The sequence below is a fragment of the Hemiscyllium ocellatum genome, chromosome 5, assembly GCF_020745735.1.
Source record: "Hemiscyllium ocellatum isolate sHemOce1 chromosome 5, sHemOce1.pat.X.cur, whole genome shotgun sequence".
Classification (NCBI taxonomy): domain Eukaryota; kingdom Metazoa; phylum Chordata; class Chondrichthyes; order Orectolobiformes; family Hemiscylliidae; genus Hemiscyllium; species Hemiscyllium ocellatum.
The window spans coordinates 54,161,257-54,180,199 of record NC_083405.1 but is presented as its reverse complement, the minus strand read 5'-3'; the positions used below and the strand labels follow the sequence as shown (position 1 = coordinate 54,180,199).

At 43.0% G+C, this 18,943-nt stretch overlaps 1 protein-coding gene and 1 non-coding gene across 2 annotated transcripts in view; both read right to left on the bottom strand.

Moving 5' to 3' along the window:
- Positions 1-18,943, bottom strand: part of LOC132815691 (collagen alpha-1(XXVIII) chain-like) — a 238,398-nt gene that overhangs the window by 9,859 nt on the left and 209,596 nt on the right. The window contains exons 31-34 of the mRNA XM_060824756.1: positions 17,852-17,888; positions 8,666-9,220; positions 7,339-7,514; positions 1,441-1,675 (exon numbers count right to left, since the gene is read on the bottom strand). Coding sequence (XP_060680739.1) covers positions 1,441-1,675; positions 7,339-7,514; positions 8,666-9,220; positions 17,852-17,888 — 1,003 coding nt within the window. The remainder of the gene's footprint in view (positions 1-1,440; positions 1,676-7,338; positions 7,515-8,665; positions 9,221-17,851; positions 17,889-18,943) is intronic.
- LOC132816263 (U6 spliceosomal RNA) lies at positions 951-1,053 on the bottom strand. Its single transcript, XR_009644759.1, has one exon. It is a non-coding gene; the product is annotated as a U6 spliceosomal RNA (small nuclear RNA).

Genomic DNA, 18,943 nt, shown 5'->3' with positions numbered 1-18,943 from the left:
TTGCTCCTTAGGTCCCTTTTAAGTCTTTCCCCTCTTCTTGCCTACCCCAGGGAAAATACCTATTCTATTTACCCTATCCATGCCCCTCATGATTTTATATTAACCACTAATGCCTAATGAAAATGTATTATTTAACAGTTGACTGTACATAAAATTTATAGGTCTCAAATAATTCCTAAGCTTTTCTGTGATTTCTTGAACTGTAATTCGTTTTGAACATTCTGTTAAAGGTCGTGGAACAACAGCCTGTCAATAACTAGCCTTCACTCCTTACTGCCACCTGCTGATTGAGTTAATTCTCCAAATCAGCAGCATGAATGAACCAAAGTACTTTTTATGACTTTTTCAGAGGTCATGTGCAATTTCCAGATAGGATGCAGTGAGTTATATATGTTCAATACAAATATATTATTAAATCTGCTATTAAAACATTCAGATCATATTTAAGTGTTCAACTAACTGATTTTGGCTACAATTGGCCTGAATATCCCTGAACTAGGAAAGACAATCAAACAGCATTTTATACTGTGATCTCAAAGCACCAAGAGGGATCCAGAAATCCTTTATTTCTTTTCCAGAATTTGGCATTTTGTAAATTGCTATGGTAAGTTGATGGTCCTGCTGGGAATACAGACATTGAATGAAGACGAGATTGGACTGAGCTCGTGTGCCCTATATGACTGAACATTTTACTGGCTAACATCCACTTACTTATAGTCTTACTTACATCCACTAAGACTGGCTCGTTGGCCAAGAAAGTGCGGGAACCTGAGGAAGGAAGACTGGAAGTAAATCACTTAGAAGGAAAACACTGTTTTGGAAATGCATGTTCCATATTTTTCTAATCAACCTGTTCAGAGATATTGTTGCACATTCCTGAAGCAGATGGAACTTGAACCCAGGCCTCCTGGTCCAGGACAGGGATACTACTAGTGTGCCACAGGTGTCTTAAAAAAAATGAATGCTTCATGAAGCTCTGAGCTTTCGTTGCATAGGGAGCATGCTAATCTTCTCTGTATTGGTCCAGTTTTCATATATGTTGTCAAAGCAAGCATTTAAATAAAACTAACCTATTTTTCTAACTAACCTATTCAGAGATGATATTACATACCTCTGGAGCAGGTGGTAGTTGAACCTGGGCCTCCCAGTCCAGAGATAAGGAGGCTGCCATTGCATCACAAAACAGACCCCTGATTACATTTGAGCTTGCAAACACATGGAAGATATGACCTGCAGAGTGTTCAATCATAAATAATTTGTTCAGGAGTGTGTAGGCTAGGTGCATTAGTCAGGGGATATTAGGGTAATCGGGGTAGGGGAATTGGTCTGGATGAGATACTCTTTGGAGGGTCAGTGTGGAATTGTTGTGACAAATGGCCTGTTTCCACACTGTAAAGATTCTATGAGTAAAATACTTCATGACAGCTAAATTTTGCATACCTCCATGAATTTCCTCTGTCGGTATTTGTGCTGAAGTGGATTCTGGGAGAAAGACATTTGACACTACAGTATCATCTTCAAAAGAACTTGGCTCTCTCCTTATTCCTTGATCATCAGTTCCAGATCCTACATCAGGACTCGGTAAACCTGGCTGGGGAAGTGTTTCGTACGGCCTTGTAAATACTTCCTCACCATGTGATTCTATTTTATTTCCATTTCCTCCCGGAGGACCACGCTACAGGGATAAAAAATGAATTCACAGAATATGTTATTCAATTTAAATAATTGCAGATACTCTTCCAATATGTGGTCCTGGCTATTAATTATCTGGACTGAGTACACACAATTCTGACATTGAATCTGAAAGGGAATCTGAAAAATTCAGCTTTCACTCAATTGCTGGGAACAGAGTGAAACTGGAAAGAACAGTGTTTTAAAAATATTGTATATCAGCATTCATAGTTTATATAATCCAACATTTCTTTCAATAAAGTTTATGATGTTGTGCCACAAAAAGTTGAAATTTGAGCCACTTTTAACAAGGGGTTGGTACACTTTGGCAATGGTGCTCACTAACCCAATAGATGTTGACACACTCCAAAAGAATTAATAAATTGCTTCCTGGCCAATTTTTACAGTCAGGTCACATTTCCATACATCTTGTCAGACTCCAAGTCTGGCAGAATCAGTATCCAGCTGGAATTGTGATGGGAACGTGAGCATTAGGAGATGATAACAATCAATCTTTAGGGAAGGCCCCTCCAGTAGACGAAATGACAGGACAGTAATTGCAATTTTGGGGATGTGAGGGGTAACACGGAGGAAGCCATGGACAAGGGATTCCTAAGTTTCCACAATTTGTAAGGCCCAGAAGAGAACTCCTGCCCTTTCATTCCCACGCACGTTTTAAAAAATAAAGTAAACTTTCCGTGGCTGTACCTTCTGGCTAAGACTTGGTTCTGAGCAATTTAACCTGATGGAGGAATCACTCCTGCTACCCTACTCAGGCTTGACTAACTTTGCAATTGGGTCTTGAAGACGTAATTAGGATCTACCTTTCAATAGCTGTCCTTCTTGATCATGCATATGAGTTTATAACAGAACTTAACAGGAAATTAGAAGTGTTAAAGATGGTAAGTTGCAGTTGTTATCGAACTGCCCCTTTGTTGTGGTTTCTGCTGGGTTGTAGTTATGAGTGTGGTGGGGATGGGGGTGAGAGGGTACAGTTTTCTGAATTCCAGGAAACATCCCGCCAGCAGATGATGTGTCCATTTTTGAACAGCAATGTGTATGAAAGTGACAGGGAAGAGCTGCTGTGCCAGAAAATCACTTATTTACATCAAATGGAGTTGATGCAAGTTAAGGAACGCAAAAACGTAGTGGTTACTTGTGTAAACTTGATAAACCAGAATATGGTTGTACTAACAGGCCTTGAATGTCCATGGATTTTCTGCAGTATGAATTATGACTAATGCTTTGTGAAAAGAGGTATTTTAAAAACACAAATCTAAACAAGAAACAGGTACATCTTAGAACACTCAACTTCTTATCACAAGGTAGTTTTGTTTCTTAGATTCAGATGCTTCTTTTTTTATTGTATTCTTCTCATTTTTGTCCACATTGCTCTATGCCAAGGTGATATGTCGGGGGATGGTATGTCATTGCTATTTTGTGGTAACATAAGCTTCTTGAGCTTGATATTTTCCCTGCTTAGAGATGCCATTACACACCTCTGGAGTAAAAGGAGTGTGAAACCAAACTGCATCATTCAGTGGTAGGGTCACTATCACTGTGCCACAGGAGCTCTTTACAAGTCTCTGGAACTAAGGTGGTGTTAAAAATACCTTTCAGCTGTTTCAGGCAGTAATCCTTTTCTTTCTGTCATATATCGAAATGAAAGGGTTAATACTGTGGAGTGCCATAAGCACCACGCATACCTGGGAAATTTGCAAACACAAATGTTGGACATGTAATGGATAGTGTAGAGGATAGCTGTACCTCCAAAATTATATAGATGGGTTAGTGGAGTGGGAAGCAAAGTGGCAGATGGAGTTCAACTTTGATAAGTGTGAGGTAATGCATTTACAGAGGTCAAACAGTAAAAGGGAATAAACAAAAAATGGGAATATAAGGAGGTGAAGTGAGAGATCTTGGAGTGCAAGTGCAAATATCCATAAATTTGGCAATGTAGGTAGACAAGGTTGTAAAGAATGCACATGGAATGCTCTCCTTCATTGGCAGAGATGCAGAATACAAAAGTAGGGATATAATGGTGAAAGTGTATAAAACATTGGTGAGGCCACAACTGAGTATTGTGTGCAGTTCTGGTCACCACATTACAGGACGGATGTAATTGCTCTGCAGTGGTGAAGAGAAGGTTTACTCAAATATGCCAGGGCTGAAGAATTGTAGCTACGAGAAGAGAATACAGAGGTTGGAGTTGTTTTGCTTGGAATAGAGAAGGTTGAGGAGTGACATGATGGTCGTATACAAAATTGTGAGGAGTAGAGATGGACTAGACAGAAGGAACTGGCTTCCGTGGCAGAGAGTTCAAAAAACAAGAGCATAGATTCAAGCTCAGTGGCAGAAGGATTAGATGCAACGAGGGGCAAGATGTTTTTATGCCGAGAGTGGTGGGTGTTTGGATTTCACTGCCTGAGTTGATGGTAGAGACAGAGACCCGAAACTCTTTCAAAATGTACATGGATCTACACTGTAAATGCTGTGAGCTGCAGGGCTATGGGTCGTATGCTGAGATTAGAAAGGGCATCTGGGTGTCTTTGGATCAGCATGGACAAAATGGGCTGAATGACCCCCATCTGTGCTGTATCATTTCTATGGTTCTATGGACAAACCTGGCAAATGGACTTTTGTGGGCAGAATAGCTTAGGATCTCAAAGGAGTGAGACCAAACCTCTCGTCCTCCTCATAGGGTGGTCTCTGTAACAAAGTCTATCATATCAATGTAACCTAAAACTAGCTGCTAACATGTAATAAACCATATTTTGTTGACTAGAAATAAATCTACAAGGTTCCAGACATACCAATTGGTGTGCCAACAAATTGGCTTCCACTTGCCATGTATGAATCCCTGAGGTTGGTCAGTAACATCTACATCTGAAAACGTGTTGCTGGAAAAGCGCAGCAGGTCAGGCAGCATCCAAGGAGCAGGAGAATCGATGTTTCGGGCATGAGTCCTTCCTCAGGAACGAGGAAAGTGTGCCCAGCAGGCTAAGATAAAAGGTAGGGAGAAGGGATTTGGGGGAGGGGCGTTGGAAATGCTATAGGTGAAAGGAGGTTTAACGTGAGGGTGATAGACCAGAGTCGGGGTGAGGGCGGAGAGGTCAGGAAGAAGATTGCAGGTTAGAAGGTGGTGCTGAGTTCCAGAGTTGGGACTGAGACAAGGTGGGGGGAGGGGAAATGAGGAAACTGGAGAAATCTGAGTTCATCCCAACTGGTTGGAGGGTTCCTAGGCGGAAGATGAGGCACTCTTCCTCCAGCTGTCGTGTTGCTATTGTCTGGCGATGGAGGAGTCCAAGGACCTGCATGTCCTTGGTGGAGTGGGAGGGGAGTTGAAGTGTTGAGCCACGGGGTGGTTGGGTTGGTTGGTCCGGGTGTCCCAGAGGTGTTCCCTGAAACGTTCCGTAAGTAGGCCTGTCTCCCCAATATAGAGGAGGCCACATCGGGTGCAGCGGATGCAGTAAATGATGTGTGTGGAGGTGCAGATGAATTTGTGGCAGATATGGAAGGATCCCTTGGGGCCTTGGAGGGAAGTAAGGAGGGAGGTGTGGGCACAAGTTTTGCATTTCTTGCGGTTGCAGGGGTAAGTGCAACCCAGTTTCATCTCCCAGATGTTTCTCCCAGTAACATCTACATCCATGATAAAATAAAAATAATGTGGTCTTAGAAAGTGATGAAATGTACAAGGAACCTTGGATGAATGATGTCCATTCATATCAAGTGGACAATAAGTAACTGATCGCCAGGGTCACCTGAAGTTGTGTGACATGTAAACCATGTTCCAGTTTTCTCTCCCTCACCTTTGGTATTACTGCATATCCCTTTAATGAACTCTCTGTGTACATTGAGCAACAGGAGATTTGGTGATGGAAAAAGCCATTCAGTTGTGTGTGGTAGCGTTTCCAGGTATAAAAGAAAGAAAGTCACATTCAAGTTTGGGTCTCCACTGCATTGAGTGGGTCAATTGCCAAGCCAAGATGTTAAATCAGGTGGTTTTCTGATGTGGGAGGTAGTAGATCATTAAAATGGAGACAAGACACCATGAAGGGGTGGCCCGGTGGCTCACTGATTCGCACTTTTGCCTCATGGCATCTGGGACCCTGGTTTGATTCTAGCCTTGGGTGACTGTCTGTGTGGAGTTTGCATGTTGTCCCCATGTCTGCTTGGGTTTTGTGGAGGCTTCCCAGCCCAGGAAATCTGCCAGACTTGTCATCGAAGGGTAGGGTGCTGTCATGTTGTGATCCTATTTAAAACATTTCCCAGCATGGGAAGTGGTCCGTTTACAGAAGGATGTGAGAGTAGGTTCTGCTCCCTTCTTAGAGGCTTCGGTTTCCTCTCACTGTTCAACAATGTGCAGGTTGCGTGGAATGCTTTTCAAAGGGTTAGTGCAGACTCGATGGACTGAAGGGCCTCTTTCCACACTGTAGAGTTTCTTTGATTCTAAACCCAAAGAAGACTGCAATAGTGGTTATGAGGGAAGCAAATGGGTGGAGCCAGTGAGGGGCTGGAAGTCAGTAATCTTTATGGAGTTGGAAGGAACACTCTTGTTGTTCTTGCATCCATAAAACACACAGAAAAGACAGGTCATTTTGTGAGGAGTGCTTGAAAATTTAATTTTGTATGTGTGTGTACATTTGTTTGTGCATGGCTATGTATATGTTTGTGTGTGATAGAGATGAATGTCAGTGCTTTTTCAAATTTTAAAATCCTTGGCTAATGTATTTTAGCTTGTGTGGTTTGTGATGGTTGAAAATCATTCCCTGGGACTAGCAGAAAGCAGGGGTCATTCAAAGCATGTTAGGTTCACTGTTTGGAAAGTATTTATTGTACACCCCTCTCTCGGCATAATGGAAATTTTAGCACAAATAAACTTTATTGTATACATAAAGCACATGCTTCTTCTTATCACTTCCTCTCCATATTTTTCCAAAACCTATCCTGGTGCTATGCTAAGGTGGTATCTGAACTATTCAAATCTCTCAGAAGCTGCTTTTCATTGTTGTCTCAAAGCTGTTTCCCAAGGCTGCACTGACTGTACTGGAAGCATACTTTTCCACGAGATGTGTGTGCTGCAGTCACTCGCTCCAGATGTAGATGTAATATGTTGCATCCCTTTTTCTCAATAGAATTAAAGGTGGCAGTGGATTAATTTGTATCATACCGTTCAAGATGGTCTAAGTGCCTCCAAATGAGCCAATAATATCCCAGCATTCCTTTTAGAACATGGATAACAGATCTCAATGCCCAGGCTCTGGAGCTAAGAGTTGATTTCTGCAATGCTTCCACTCCCAGTTCTCAAGTCACACTTTCACCTATGACCTCTCTGGCATCCTTGTGTCAGCTTTGACTCAATACCACTACTCCTGTCTCTGAGTCATAAGGTTGCGGTTACAAGTTCCACTCCAGTGATCTGAGTACATAATACTGCCTGGTACTGGCAAGTATGCACCATACAAATGCAAAGAATGATAATCTCCAACAAAACAAACTTGGGGAAGTGAGGATGGTTAAAATGTCATGATTACATGACATGATATGATTAGCGCACCCCCCCCCTCACCCCCACCCCTACCCCCACCCACCCCTCACCCATCTCACCTCCATGTAGATGTAAGGGTCATCAAATGTCAAATGTATTTGTCATTCCTTTTTACTTACTTCTATTGTTTTAACTTCATGTTCTTCTTCGGTGTGTATGCTGTCACGGCCTGGTGTCTGATGATTTACTTCAAAAGCTGGTGTCACACCAGGGGGTAGTACGGAGCTAGGAATTGAACTGAACAGTGTGTTGTTCTCAAGCACACAGATTTTACGGAACAGTTTACTTTCAAGTACTGAAATGGGACAAGCACACATTATATTAAAAAAACCTTTCCAATCAGTAACAGGAATTGTCCAAAATGTGATCGTTCTAAGTCAGGAAAAGAGCATTCAGAGACATTATCCAATCTGGAAACTTAAATATTTGATTTTTTAAGGAGTTTTCACTGCTTTGTTTTTCATTTCTCTCTTGATCGGCTATTCACCGTCTTTAGCTGAAAACTGTCTGGGTAGGAGATCAGTTTCTGGACTTTTATCAAGATCCCTTGAAACCAGCTGCAAGAAAATTTGAGAGTGCAGCCTGAGATAATTCTCCCACTAGCTTTCCCTCCTTTACCATTGGAAGCACATGGCCTTCTGCCAATAAACAACAACACTTGCTGGGATATTATCATGACAATACAGCTTCATTCATCAAATGTTTTAGCAGCTTTGCTGATTTATGATAAAGCTAATTGCAATTTTGGAGGCTAGCGTTCATGTAACTATAATCGCGCAGAAATAATTGGTCTCATTGAGACTGCAGACCTAGGGCAGGGATTGTAGCATATGAATAAGGCCCAGGCTTCATCCCAGTTATCAAGTGAGGCCTGGCATATTTTAATAACAGGAGGCTTGACTCCTACCCAAACCTAACATCAATTGTAAACAGCCGAACAGCAGGAATTGAGTGAGTGCAACAGAAGGCTCTGATTTAGGGAAATTGGAAATAATTTCAAGAAATGACATTAGTGATGTACAGAAGGGGTAGGAGATAGGGAGGGCAGTCCAAGGTTCAGAGAAGCATTCCAAAGCTTAGTGATATTTAAAAATACTGATCTCTCCAGCTGTCTCAGGACCTGCTGCTCCTTTGTGCCCAATCTTACTGGCGAAGGCCAGTATTAGAACAACATCACCAAATGATAATTTGTGGTGTTCACTGAGGTCTTTGTTTTGCCTGTCATTGGTCCATCAGACTGTACCTTTAAATGACACAAGATCTTTGAAAATTGGATGAATAGTTTGTTGCAAAGATATTACCTTCCTGGACGAACCACACTTGATGGGCACAAAGGATGAAGACAGACTCCTATTATTATAATTGCATGTACATAATTTTCATTATTAAAATATTGGAAATGATAAAATGTATTTACTTTTAGAACTCCTTTATCTATATACTTACTTGGAAGAGTCCTAAAGTCATTAATTAGATAAACATGTTCCGTATCAGGGTCAGATGCAATTAGGTTCATTTCGCTCTTAAAGGCAGAGTATGAAGGATCATCGGTACTAACAATTCCAATTACAAACACCTCTATGCCCATTGCGTGAGCTTCCATCACCGCCACATTTAGATTCTTTAAATCTCTTTTGTCTGTCTGCCCATCGGTTATCACTATTGCCACATTGTGTACATCCTTTCGAGCTGACTTGAAAACCTGGTTTGCCATTTTCATGGCTGTACCCGTGTAGGTGCCTTCTCCTAAGTATGGCATGTTTTGAATTGTTCTCTTGACAGTTTCCAAAGTCGCACCTTGCTGTAAGTGAGTAATTATTTGTGCTTTATGACTGTAAAGTATTACACCAATCCGGGTGGCTTCACTGCTTCCGCTAACTCGATCTATCAGGGCATTGACAAACTCTTTAACAATAGCAAAGTTTTCTGGCCCAACACTTTCAGAACTGTCAATCACAAATACCAGTTCCAAAGGCTTTTCTTTGCATTTCTTCCCACATCCTGAAATAAGAGAGTTAAGTATTAGATTTTCAGACAAAGAAAAACGCAAGAAGCTAAAAAATCCTAGAAGTTATATTTGTCGGAGTGATTCCGTGATTTCAATGTGAACTTCTTGCTTGTAGTTTGTAAAGGCTGGAGATGGGTTTGTCCTGCTGGCAGATTCCCTATTGTGTACATGAGACCACAAATTAATCCTTTCACTATTGGCATTAGTACTCAGTTCATGAACACTCAGTGCTTAGTATGACATTCTTTAATAGCAATAACAACTTTAAATCATAACATAGCAAAACAACCCAGAGTGATGCACCACCTGCATTTGACAGGACAGGAGTTGAATAGAATTTCACACTGAGCCACAAGAAAAGAAATTAGGACACATAACCAAAAGTTCTCCAAGGGCTAAGATTTATGAAATGTCTTAGACTTTGGAGGGTAGAAAGTGAGGAAGGAGAAAGAGAATTCTAAAGCTTAGAGCATTAGTTGCTCAGGGCTGGAAACAGTGATGAAAATTCAGGATCTGTAAGACACTGAAACAATGATAGGATGTGGCATGACCTTAGAAGGATTTGAAAGTAATGTCAAGAATTTAAATTAAGGTGTGGCTAGACCTGGAACCAAAGTAGACCAATGTGGATTGGAACGATTGGTGAATTGGACTAGGTGAACATTGGGATATGGGCAGCAGATATTTGAGTAAGCTTTAGTTTCTGGAGGATAAGTGGGCAAATGAGACCTGGGTAAACCAATGAAAGGATGAAAGTGGACATAGACAGTATTAGTGAAGGAAAGGATATGGAATTGGATGCTCAGTTCAGAGTCAAATAGGAAACCAGAGCAATCTGGTTTAGCCCCTGTCAATAACAGGAGGAGCGGTTGAATTAACGCTAGGGGAGTGGCATCTGGAATTGGGACTATTGTCAATGGCTTCAGTCTTCCTGAAAGTTAATCAGAGGAATTTTCTCCTTCTATAGTACTAGATACTGAACAAGCAATGTAGCAAATCACATTGGATTCTGATGAAAAGTCACTGGACTTGAAATGTTAACTCTGTTTTCTTCCTACACATGCTGCCAGACCTGCTAAGTTTCACAAGCAATTTCTATTTTTGTGACAAATCAGAGACCTTGTGGTGGTAATAACTTAAGAGCTGTGTGTCATCGATGTTGTACATTCAGATAATATCATCAAGAAATGTATACAGATGATAAACAAGAAGGGAGCAATGGCAAACTCTTTGGGGATTCCAGATATACATTATAGGAATGGGAGCCAGAGCACAAACAGAAAGAAAAGTTATTATTTTAATAACTGTTTAAGCTGCTTAACCCATTTATCATTCATGTTAGAAATAGGAGAGTTAAGCACTTTAGCAGAAACCGAAACCATAGAAAATATAATACATTAAATGAGAGTGTCATGGATTTCTAGCTAAAGAGAATTATGAAATGACAAGGGCCTGGGAGAGGGTGATGCAGATGGTGCTATTTTCAGTGTCTGTGCCTTTGAAGGAAAGCATTAACTTCATAGACACTACAGCATTTAAATTAAATATTTAACAAGACAACAGACATGAATTAACAAATATATTTTAAAAAACAACTGAAACATACTTCTGCACACAAAATGTCCATCACGCTAAACCCACTTTCCACAGACATAGCGAGATCACACCTAATGTGTTCTAACACGTATGGAGATAGCTGAAACATTGTAACTAAGCAGCTACAACCCTTTTAACTGCATCTCAGGTCTTGATCTTAGACTTATATTGCACAATTGATACAGCATGTGCTGCATTTTTCCCCACATGGGAGCTCCTGAAGCTATATGTTAGAAATTTTATACTTAATGGCAAGAAATTAATTATCTCAGTGATTTCAGATTTTCCTGGCTGCCATCAATTGAGTATTCCTTCACTAACAGAGTAAGTGCATACTTGTCTATGTGAGTGTGAGAGCATATGAGAGTGAGCGAGCATGTTTGTGAAAGAGTGAGTGTGAGAAAGTGAGTGTGTGTGAGAATTAGTGAGTGTGTGTACTTGAAAAAATGTGTGAGCAAGAGAAAGGGAGTGTGTGGGTGTAAAACTAGTATTTAGGTGTGAGTTATCAGTTGAAGGTATCAAGCCTACAATCAGATGGACAAAAAGACAATTATTCAGCAGTAGACCAGGCCATGGAGTGCAAAAGCAATAGGATTTGCGCTAAGCCGAAGCCTCTTACCATTATTGTCAATAGAATGTTAAATGAAGTCCATACTCTGTGAATTCTTCCTGGAAGCAAGTACCAGTTAGTTCTCTCTGATTTCTCAGGCTTGAGAATGCATTGCTCTTCTATGCTCTTGGGCAGCTCTCCAGTCAATGTTTTGATCCTCAACCTCATCTTCTTCCTCAAAACATTGCAGTCAATCTCCCATTCAGGATATCCTCCTCAAACGTCCCAACATGTCACACTGATGAAATATATCCTTTCTTGGAATAATTGCAAGGCCCCTACAAGAACTAGGACAGGGATTGAAACCTCACCATAATGAGGCTTGTAGCCTGTTCTAATGTGACCCAGGTGGAAATTTTTGTAGAGGTGAGGAAACTGGAGAAACCTGAGTTCATCCCTTGTGGTTGTGGAATCCCTCGAACTCAGCACCGCCTTCCTAACCTGCAATTTTCTTCCTGACCTCTCCGCCCCCACCCCACTCCGGCCTATCACCCTCACCTTGACCTCCTTCCACCTATCACATCTCCATCGCCCCTCCCCCAAGTCCCTCCTCCCTACCTTTTATCTTAGCCTGCCTGGACACACTTTCCTCATTCCTGATGAAGGGCTTATGCCCGAAACGTCGAATTTCCTGCTCCTTGGATGCTGCCTAACCTGCTGCGCTTTAACCAGCAACACATTTTCAGCTCAGGTGGAAGTTTTGGCAGCATGTTATCTTCCTTCTGCTCATTCTGAAGGTTTTTGAAAAATTGGCATTAGTCACATTTGGAGGGGTACCCTTTGTCTCCCAGCAGCTATCCCTGACTTGCCAGAGGACCCAGGAGTGAGGCAGGAACCTTCAAGTTCTCTGGTATGTAATGGCAGCTCCCAGGATATCTGGCACAGATCACCCCCTCAAAAGATTTGGCATCAATGTTTGAACATTGACAGAATGGAAGCTTTTGCTGTATTAATGGAGCAGGTTGGTGATAGGGCACTCTCAATAGAACCCTGCACCCCTGAGGGAAAGCGGTGATGCTGAAGAATTCCAATACCTTCACTACTTGACTGTCAATATCATGGGAGAAGGATGAGAAATGGTGTGTTTGGCAAAAATGATATTAGTAACATCCTTGAGGCATTTATGGGTTGAGGGCTGAGAGATGCATTGCCAGGTGCTCCTTGAATCAGGTCACTGGCATAAGAATTCAATGCAGTTGTGACCTTGATAGCCACCAAGATGGGATTGGCAGTCAGTCCTTCTCAGCACATATCCTGCTCCAGCACATGACACAGTTCAGAGGTGACAGCCCAGGACATCCTCAGTTAGGGCTCGCACTGTCTCAGATAATTGATGAAAATGACAGAACGTTCTGTAAATATGGACTCTCATCATTCTCTTCTGCCTCCAGTGGATCTTCACCCGCTGTGTGTCTCTCTGGAGATGCAGTTCTTGCTGAGTTTACTGATGATGTTATCATTGCTGTCTCCTTTAACCTTGTCTTGGGAATTGATTCAAGGTCACGAGGATTCCAGCCACAGTGACCACCACAGGAGGTGCATACGCAGCTAAGTTGTGGAGATGGTCAGATATATAATACACGTTATTAAAGAGACTCCTGAGCCCTGACGTTCCTGTATGAAGTGGCAGAGTGGGACACCTCAGACAGAGATCGTCCATTTCGCCCGATATTTTTCTTCCTCATTCTCTCCTCCCTTCTCCTCGTCTCAGTCACACCCAGTCACAGCCTCCAAACTCCAGCCTGTAAAGCAGTCAGTGGGAACACAGTGCCCAGAGCGGGGACACCAGCAAACAGCAGCCAGAGGGGGGACACCCGGAAACAGCAGCCGGAGCGGGGGATGTCGGGGAACAGCAGCCGGAGCGGGGGACACTGGGAAACAGCAGCCGGAGTGGGGGACACTGGGATATAGCAATCAGAGTGGGGGACATCGGGAAACAGCAGCCGGAGTGGGGGACACCGGGAAACAGCAGCCGGAGCGGGGGACACCGGGAATCAGCAGTCGGAGCGGGGACACAGGGAAACAGCAGCTGGAGCGAGGGCACCGGGAAACAGCTGTTGGAGCAGGGAAATAGTAGTCGGAGCGGGGACACCGGGAAAAAACAGCCGGAGCAGGGGACAACGGGAAACAACAGTAGGAGCAGGGGACACCGGAAAACAGCAGCAGGAGCAGGGGACACTGGAAAACAGCAGCCGGAGTGGGGGACACAGGGAAACAGCAGCCGGAGTGGGGGACACCGGGAAACAGCAGCTGGAGCGGAGACACCGGGAAACAGCAGCAGGAGCGGGGGACACAGGGAAACAGCAGTCAGAGCGAGGGCACCAGGAAACAGCAGCCGGAACGGGGGACACAGGGAAACAGCAGCCGGAGTGGGGGCACTGGGAAACAGCAGCCGGAGCGGGGGACATAGGGAAACAGCAGTCAGAGCGAGGGCACCAGGAAACAGCAGCCGGAACGGGGGACACAGGGAAACAGCAGCCGGAGTGGGGGCACTGGGAAACAGCAGCCGGAGCGGGGGACATAGGGAAACAGCAGTCAGAGCGAGGGCACCGGGAAACAGCAGCTGGAACGGGAGACACCTGGAAACAGTAGTTGGAGCGGGGTCACCGGGAAACAGCAGTCAGAGCTGAGGCACCGGGAAACAGCAGTCAGAGCGGAGGCACCTGGAAACAACAGTCGGAGCGGGGATGCCGGAAACAACAGTAGGAGCGGGAGACACCGGGAAATAGTAGTCAGAGCGGGGACACCGCGAAACAACAGTAGGAGCGGGGACACTGGGAAACAGCAACTGGAGTGGGGGACACCGGGAAACAGCTGTTGGAGCGGGGTCACCGGGAAATAGCAGACAGAGCGGGGACACCAGGAAACAGCAGCCGGAGCAGGGACAGTGGGAGACAGCAACCGGAATGGGGGCATCAGAAAACCGCAGCCGGAGCGAGGACACCTGGAAACAGCAGTTGGAGCAGAGACACTGGGAAACAGCAGCCGGAGCAGGGGACACCGGGAAACAGCAGCTGGAGCGGAGACACTGGGAAACAGCAGCCGGAGCAGGGACAGTGGGAGACAGCAGTTGGAGCGGAGACACTGGGAAACAGCAGTTGGAGCGGAGACACTGGGAAACAGCAGTCAGAGCAGGGGACACCGGGAAACAGCAACCGGAGCGGGGGACACCGGGAAACAGCAACTAGAGTGGGGGACACTGGGAAACAGCAGCCAGAGTGGGGGCACCGGGAAACAGCAGCCGGAGTGGGTGCACCGGGAAACAGCAGCCGGAGCGGGGGACACAGGGAGATAGTGACTGGAGCGGGGATGCTGGTAAATCGAAACCCAGAGCGAGGAGGACAGTGACCCAGCAGCCTGGTGCAGGAGCGAGATTGGTGTTCCAACATGGAATACGGGGGCCGCTTGCTGTCAGGTCATGTGGAGGCCCCCTGTGCTGAACTGCTGCAGAGATCCTTTACAGAGAGACTGTGTCTTTTCAACTGTGCTTCTTGTTTTTTCTGACCTGTGGTCATACTTTGTATAAATATAATGCAACCTTTTCCTTCATTTCTCCATTCTGTTACGAGAATTGTACCTAGGTACCTTTGCACCTAAGATAGCACTGGAAAAGGTGACTTATAAATGTTTCACTGCACTCATTTGAGTACATGTGACAATAAAGCTAATTCACTTCAAGCTCTCACATTCATCACAAAGAAGTCTCATGCTATGCCCGCACACTGTGTGGCATAGAGGCATCCCAAGGAGATCAATATAATGTCTCCACAAAGACCTCTGAGGAACATAATTCAAATGGAAATTTTTAAGCTACATTGGATGAGGTAAAGTCTGTCAGTAAGCTAACATGATAGCAGCCCCCTCCCCCCCATCCAAAAATCCATGTCACAGACATACAGGTGACTTTTGATCAAGGTGGCACGATTCCAACTTGGCGTTTGTGTGTGTGATTTTCAGGCTTTGTTTGCGATCTATGAGTTTCCCCTCCTTCATGTTCCCTTTTGTGCTGCAGTCTCTATGGCCCCTACAACCTTTCAGTCTTTCTTCTATTTCTGTTGAGCCCCTTTTTTCGAACTACTAATGTCCACAATTTATCCCCATGCACAGTACTTTGTAAATTCCCTTGTTGCCCCTACACTCTCCTCATGTAAGGATCAGCATTATCATGAACTTTTTTAACCACCCTTTCCGGAGCTCCCATACCCTCCTACATATCTTCAAGGTACCATGCTGTAATTTCCAATTGCCCTCCATCACTGTCATCATTCCCTCAGCAACCCAATGTAATGAAACCCATCACCAGGTCTGAGTTGCCTGCTTTTCCAGGACTCCACAGAGTGCCCCTTGATAAGCCTCTTGACCATATCAAGCAATCCCCGATACTGACCATGGTCCAACCCCAAGATTAAGTTAGCAAGACAGCCCCCCATGACAACAGTCCACCCCTCCCCAGATTGACCGCTCCACAGTACATCATCTGACTGCACTCAGTTTGCTGGATTAACTGGGACTCAGTGCCCAACCACAAAATATTGATCCCTAGTCTCTGATAGGGCCCAGTGTCTTCCTGACTGCAGCCAAGACCTTGGACTTGATTAGGACAATCTCCTTGACTGACTGTGGTGGTACCTCCTGACTGATCACATAGTCCCTTGACACCATAAAGACTGTTCCCCTTTGAATTTTATACATGACCATTTGCGAGAGGCTTGCGCATCATGTTTGCTTCATAAACTGCTGGAATATGTTGCAGAATATTGTGACACTGATGCTGTGACAATGCCCACCCCCTTAACTGTTCTGTGCTCCCCACTGTGATAAAGTCCCAGCCTCTCCTTCTGACAATCTGTAACTGAGTACTGAAATCCTTGTGCATTAAACAAGCAATGTGAACCACAATGCAAACCATAAGTCAATGAATAAGTGCGAAGAAAATGAGATACGATGTAGCTTGACTTGGAGTTAATGTAGGTCAGTGAGCACAATGATGATGGGTAAATAGGACTTACTGTCAGTTTACACAATGGCAGGCACTAGAGTTTTAAATGGCCTCAGCTTTAAGAAAATCATTATGTGTTGTTGTTTTGATAGTTATAGGAAATAGAAACAATGTGAAACCTTTAGTTTCCTATAAATGCCAGTGATTCAATGCTGAAAAGCAATGTTTATCTTTAATAACTATAGTGCAGTACCTATTTTTCTTTATCTCAACTCACCTGTTAAAATGTAGCACAATATTAAATATATGTTTACAGATGGTTCATCTCATACATAAATACAAAAAAACAAATTGAAAATAAAATCATTACATGATCTTGTAAACACTGTTCAATATTTCAGAATTTACTCATTGCCAAAAGAACCATGAAGTTTCAAATATTTGCTTGGTGGTATAGAATCTAAAGCAATTTTATAAAGTTTAATTTTTGTCAATAATCCATCACTTTCACAAATGCATGGAGTTCCTGAGTTATAACTTCCTGAACACATTGGAACTTATCAAAATGAGATGCACTTGCATGCTGTGCTAAGATATTCAATCATAAAATAGGTTCCACTTCATTGCCCTTTAAGAAGGCCATAACACATACATGAAACAATGGCTAAGGGTGATTGAAAGTCACTCATCTGAAAGCAATGGAAACAAAATTTGCTGGAAAAGCTCAGCAGATCTGGCAGCATCTGTGAAGGGAAATCAAAATTAACATTTCGGACCAGGTGACCCTTCCCCAGAACAGTTGAAGGCAATGTTTACTGAAAGATTTCCTTCAGTGAAGAGATGGTACATCGCATTTTGGAAAGTGGTATGAAGTTACATTGAGGAGCTTTGTGCAAGCATTTAATTACACACAAACAGTGCATTACTTAATACCCAGAAAGGGCCAGCAAATTCGTTCAGACTAACAATAGATCTCCCAAAAGCCACAACTAGTTCAGTATGTGATAATATTGTAGATCAATTTAAATCTGTCCCATTTTACAGACATTGGATTGGTATCTCTAAAAGTAATAATGCACAGCTGTATTTACCAAATTTTATTTTGTTTTAAACATATTCTGATAAAAGTCACTGCAATAATATAAAAGTTGCATCCCTCTCTGTGTCTCCCTTCATATCTCTCATATGCTTGCTCTGTAATGCCTCCTTTAGTTTATGGGTCTGGTTTTGATGGCAAAAGACAACCAGCAGCAGTTCTGAGGTGTTTTGCTTCTTGCTTTGAGTGTAAACTTTTGAAATAAGATATCTACATTCTGGTTCTGAGAGAACACATCCAGCTGAGAAGTACTGTCATTGCATTGAATGTCTATTTTCAATCTTTTCAGAATATGTTGTTCCCTGGATTAATAACTTTGAAGGTCACTTTAGTTAGAATAATTGTTTACATCACATTGTGTCAATTTGTACATTTGAACTCACCACAGATTGATCTGATCAAAACGATTATTTCTTCACGCTAATAAAAGATGAGAAGAAATAGAATTACCTTAATACCTTTAATAAATTGAGGTCAAACAATAAGGTCACTCTTTGAAATATGACACATATTACCTCATTCCAGATGGTACAATTCAATCTTTGAGGAAAAAAAATTGCAGCAGGACCTTGATCAGCTGGGGAAGTAGACCAAGAAATGGCAAATGGAGTTTAATATAGGCAAGTATGAGGTCTTGCATTTTGGGAAGTCAAATCAAGGTAGGAGTTTCATGGTGAATGGTACGGCCTTAGAGAGTGTAGTGGAACAGGGGGATTTAGGAATTGAGGTTCACAGTTCTCTAAAAGTGAAGTCACAGGTAGACAAGGGAGTGAAGAAGACTTTTGGCACACTGGCCTTCATCAGTCAGGACATTGAGTATAGAAGTTGGGAAGTTATGTTGCAGTTATATAGGGCATTGATGAGGGCACATTTGGAGTACTGTGTTCAATTTTGGTTAAAATCAGTGTCCAAAGACAGATTAAATTTTTAACACTGAGAAAGAATGAACAAATCAGAAGCAAAATACTGCAGATGCTGGAGTTCTGAAGATTAAAACAGAAAGTGCTACGAGAAACTCAGCAGATTTGACAGCATCCGTGGAGAGAGAAACAGAGTTGACATATTAAATTCAATATGACTTCTTTGGAACTAACAGGACAGTTCATTCTTTGATACTATGAAATTGCTTAAAGATGCGATTTATAAATATGGAACTGTTGCAGTTGTAGTTATACCATAGACTCTGTGCAATGAAAGCAATTTAAGATCCCTATCTTTTGTTCACTTCCTAATTTTATCTCATTTTTTAAGTCGGTGAACAGATTTAAATGCCCTCTTAACCTGCCAACTTTGGTGGTGAAAGGTGTTTTATCTGGCAGGAGGCTGGAAGGTGGGTATTCTGTCATTTGCCTGTCATGACTAGATTATGTCTGAAGGAAGAGCACTGTACAGCACTAAATGGGTAATTAATACCTCTCATTCAAAGGCAGTCAGTGTCTGAAAAGAATCTGGCATCAGGAAGGAAGTGGCCTGCT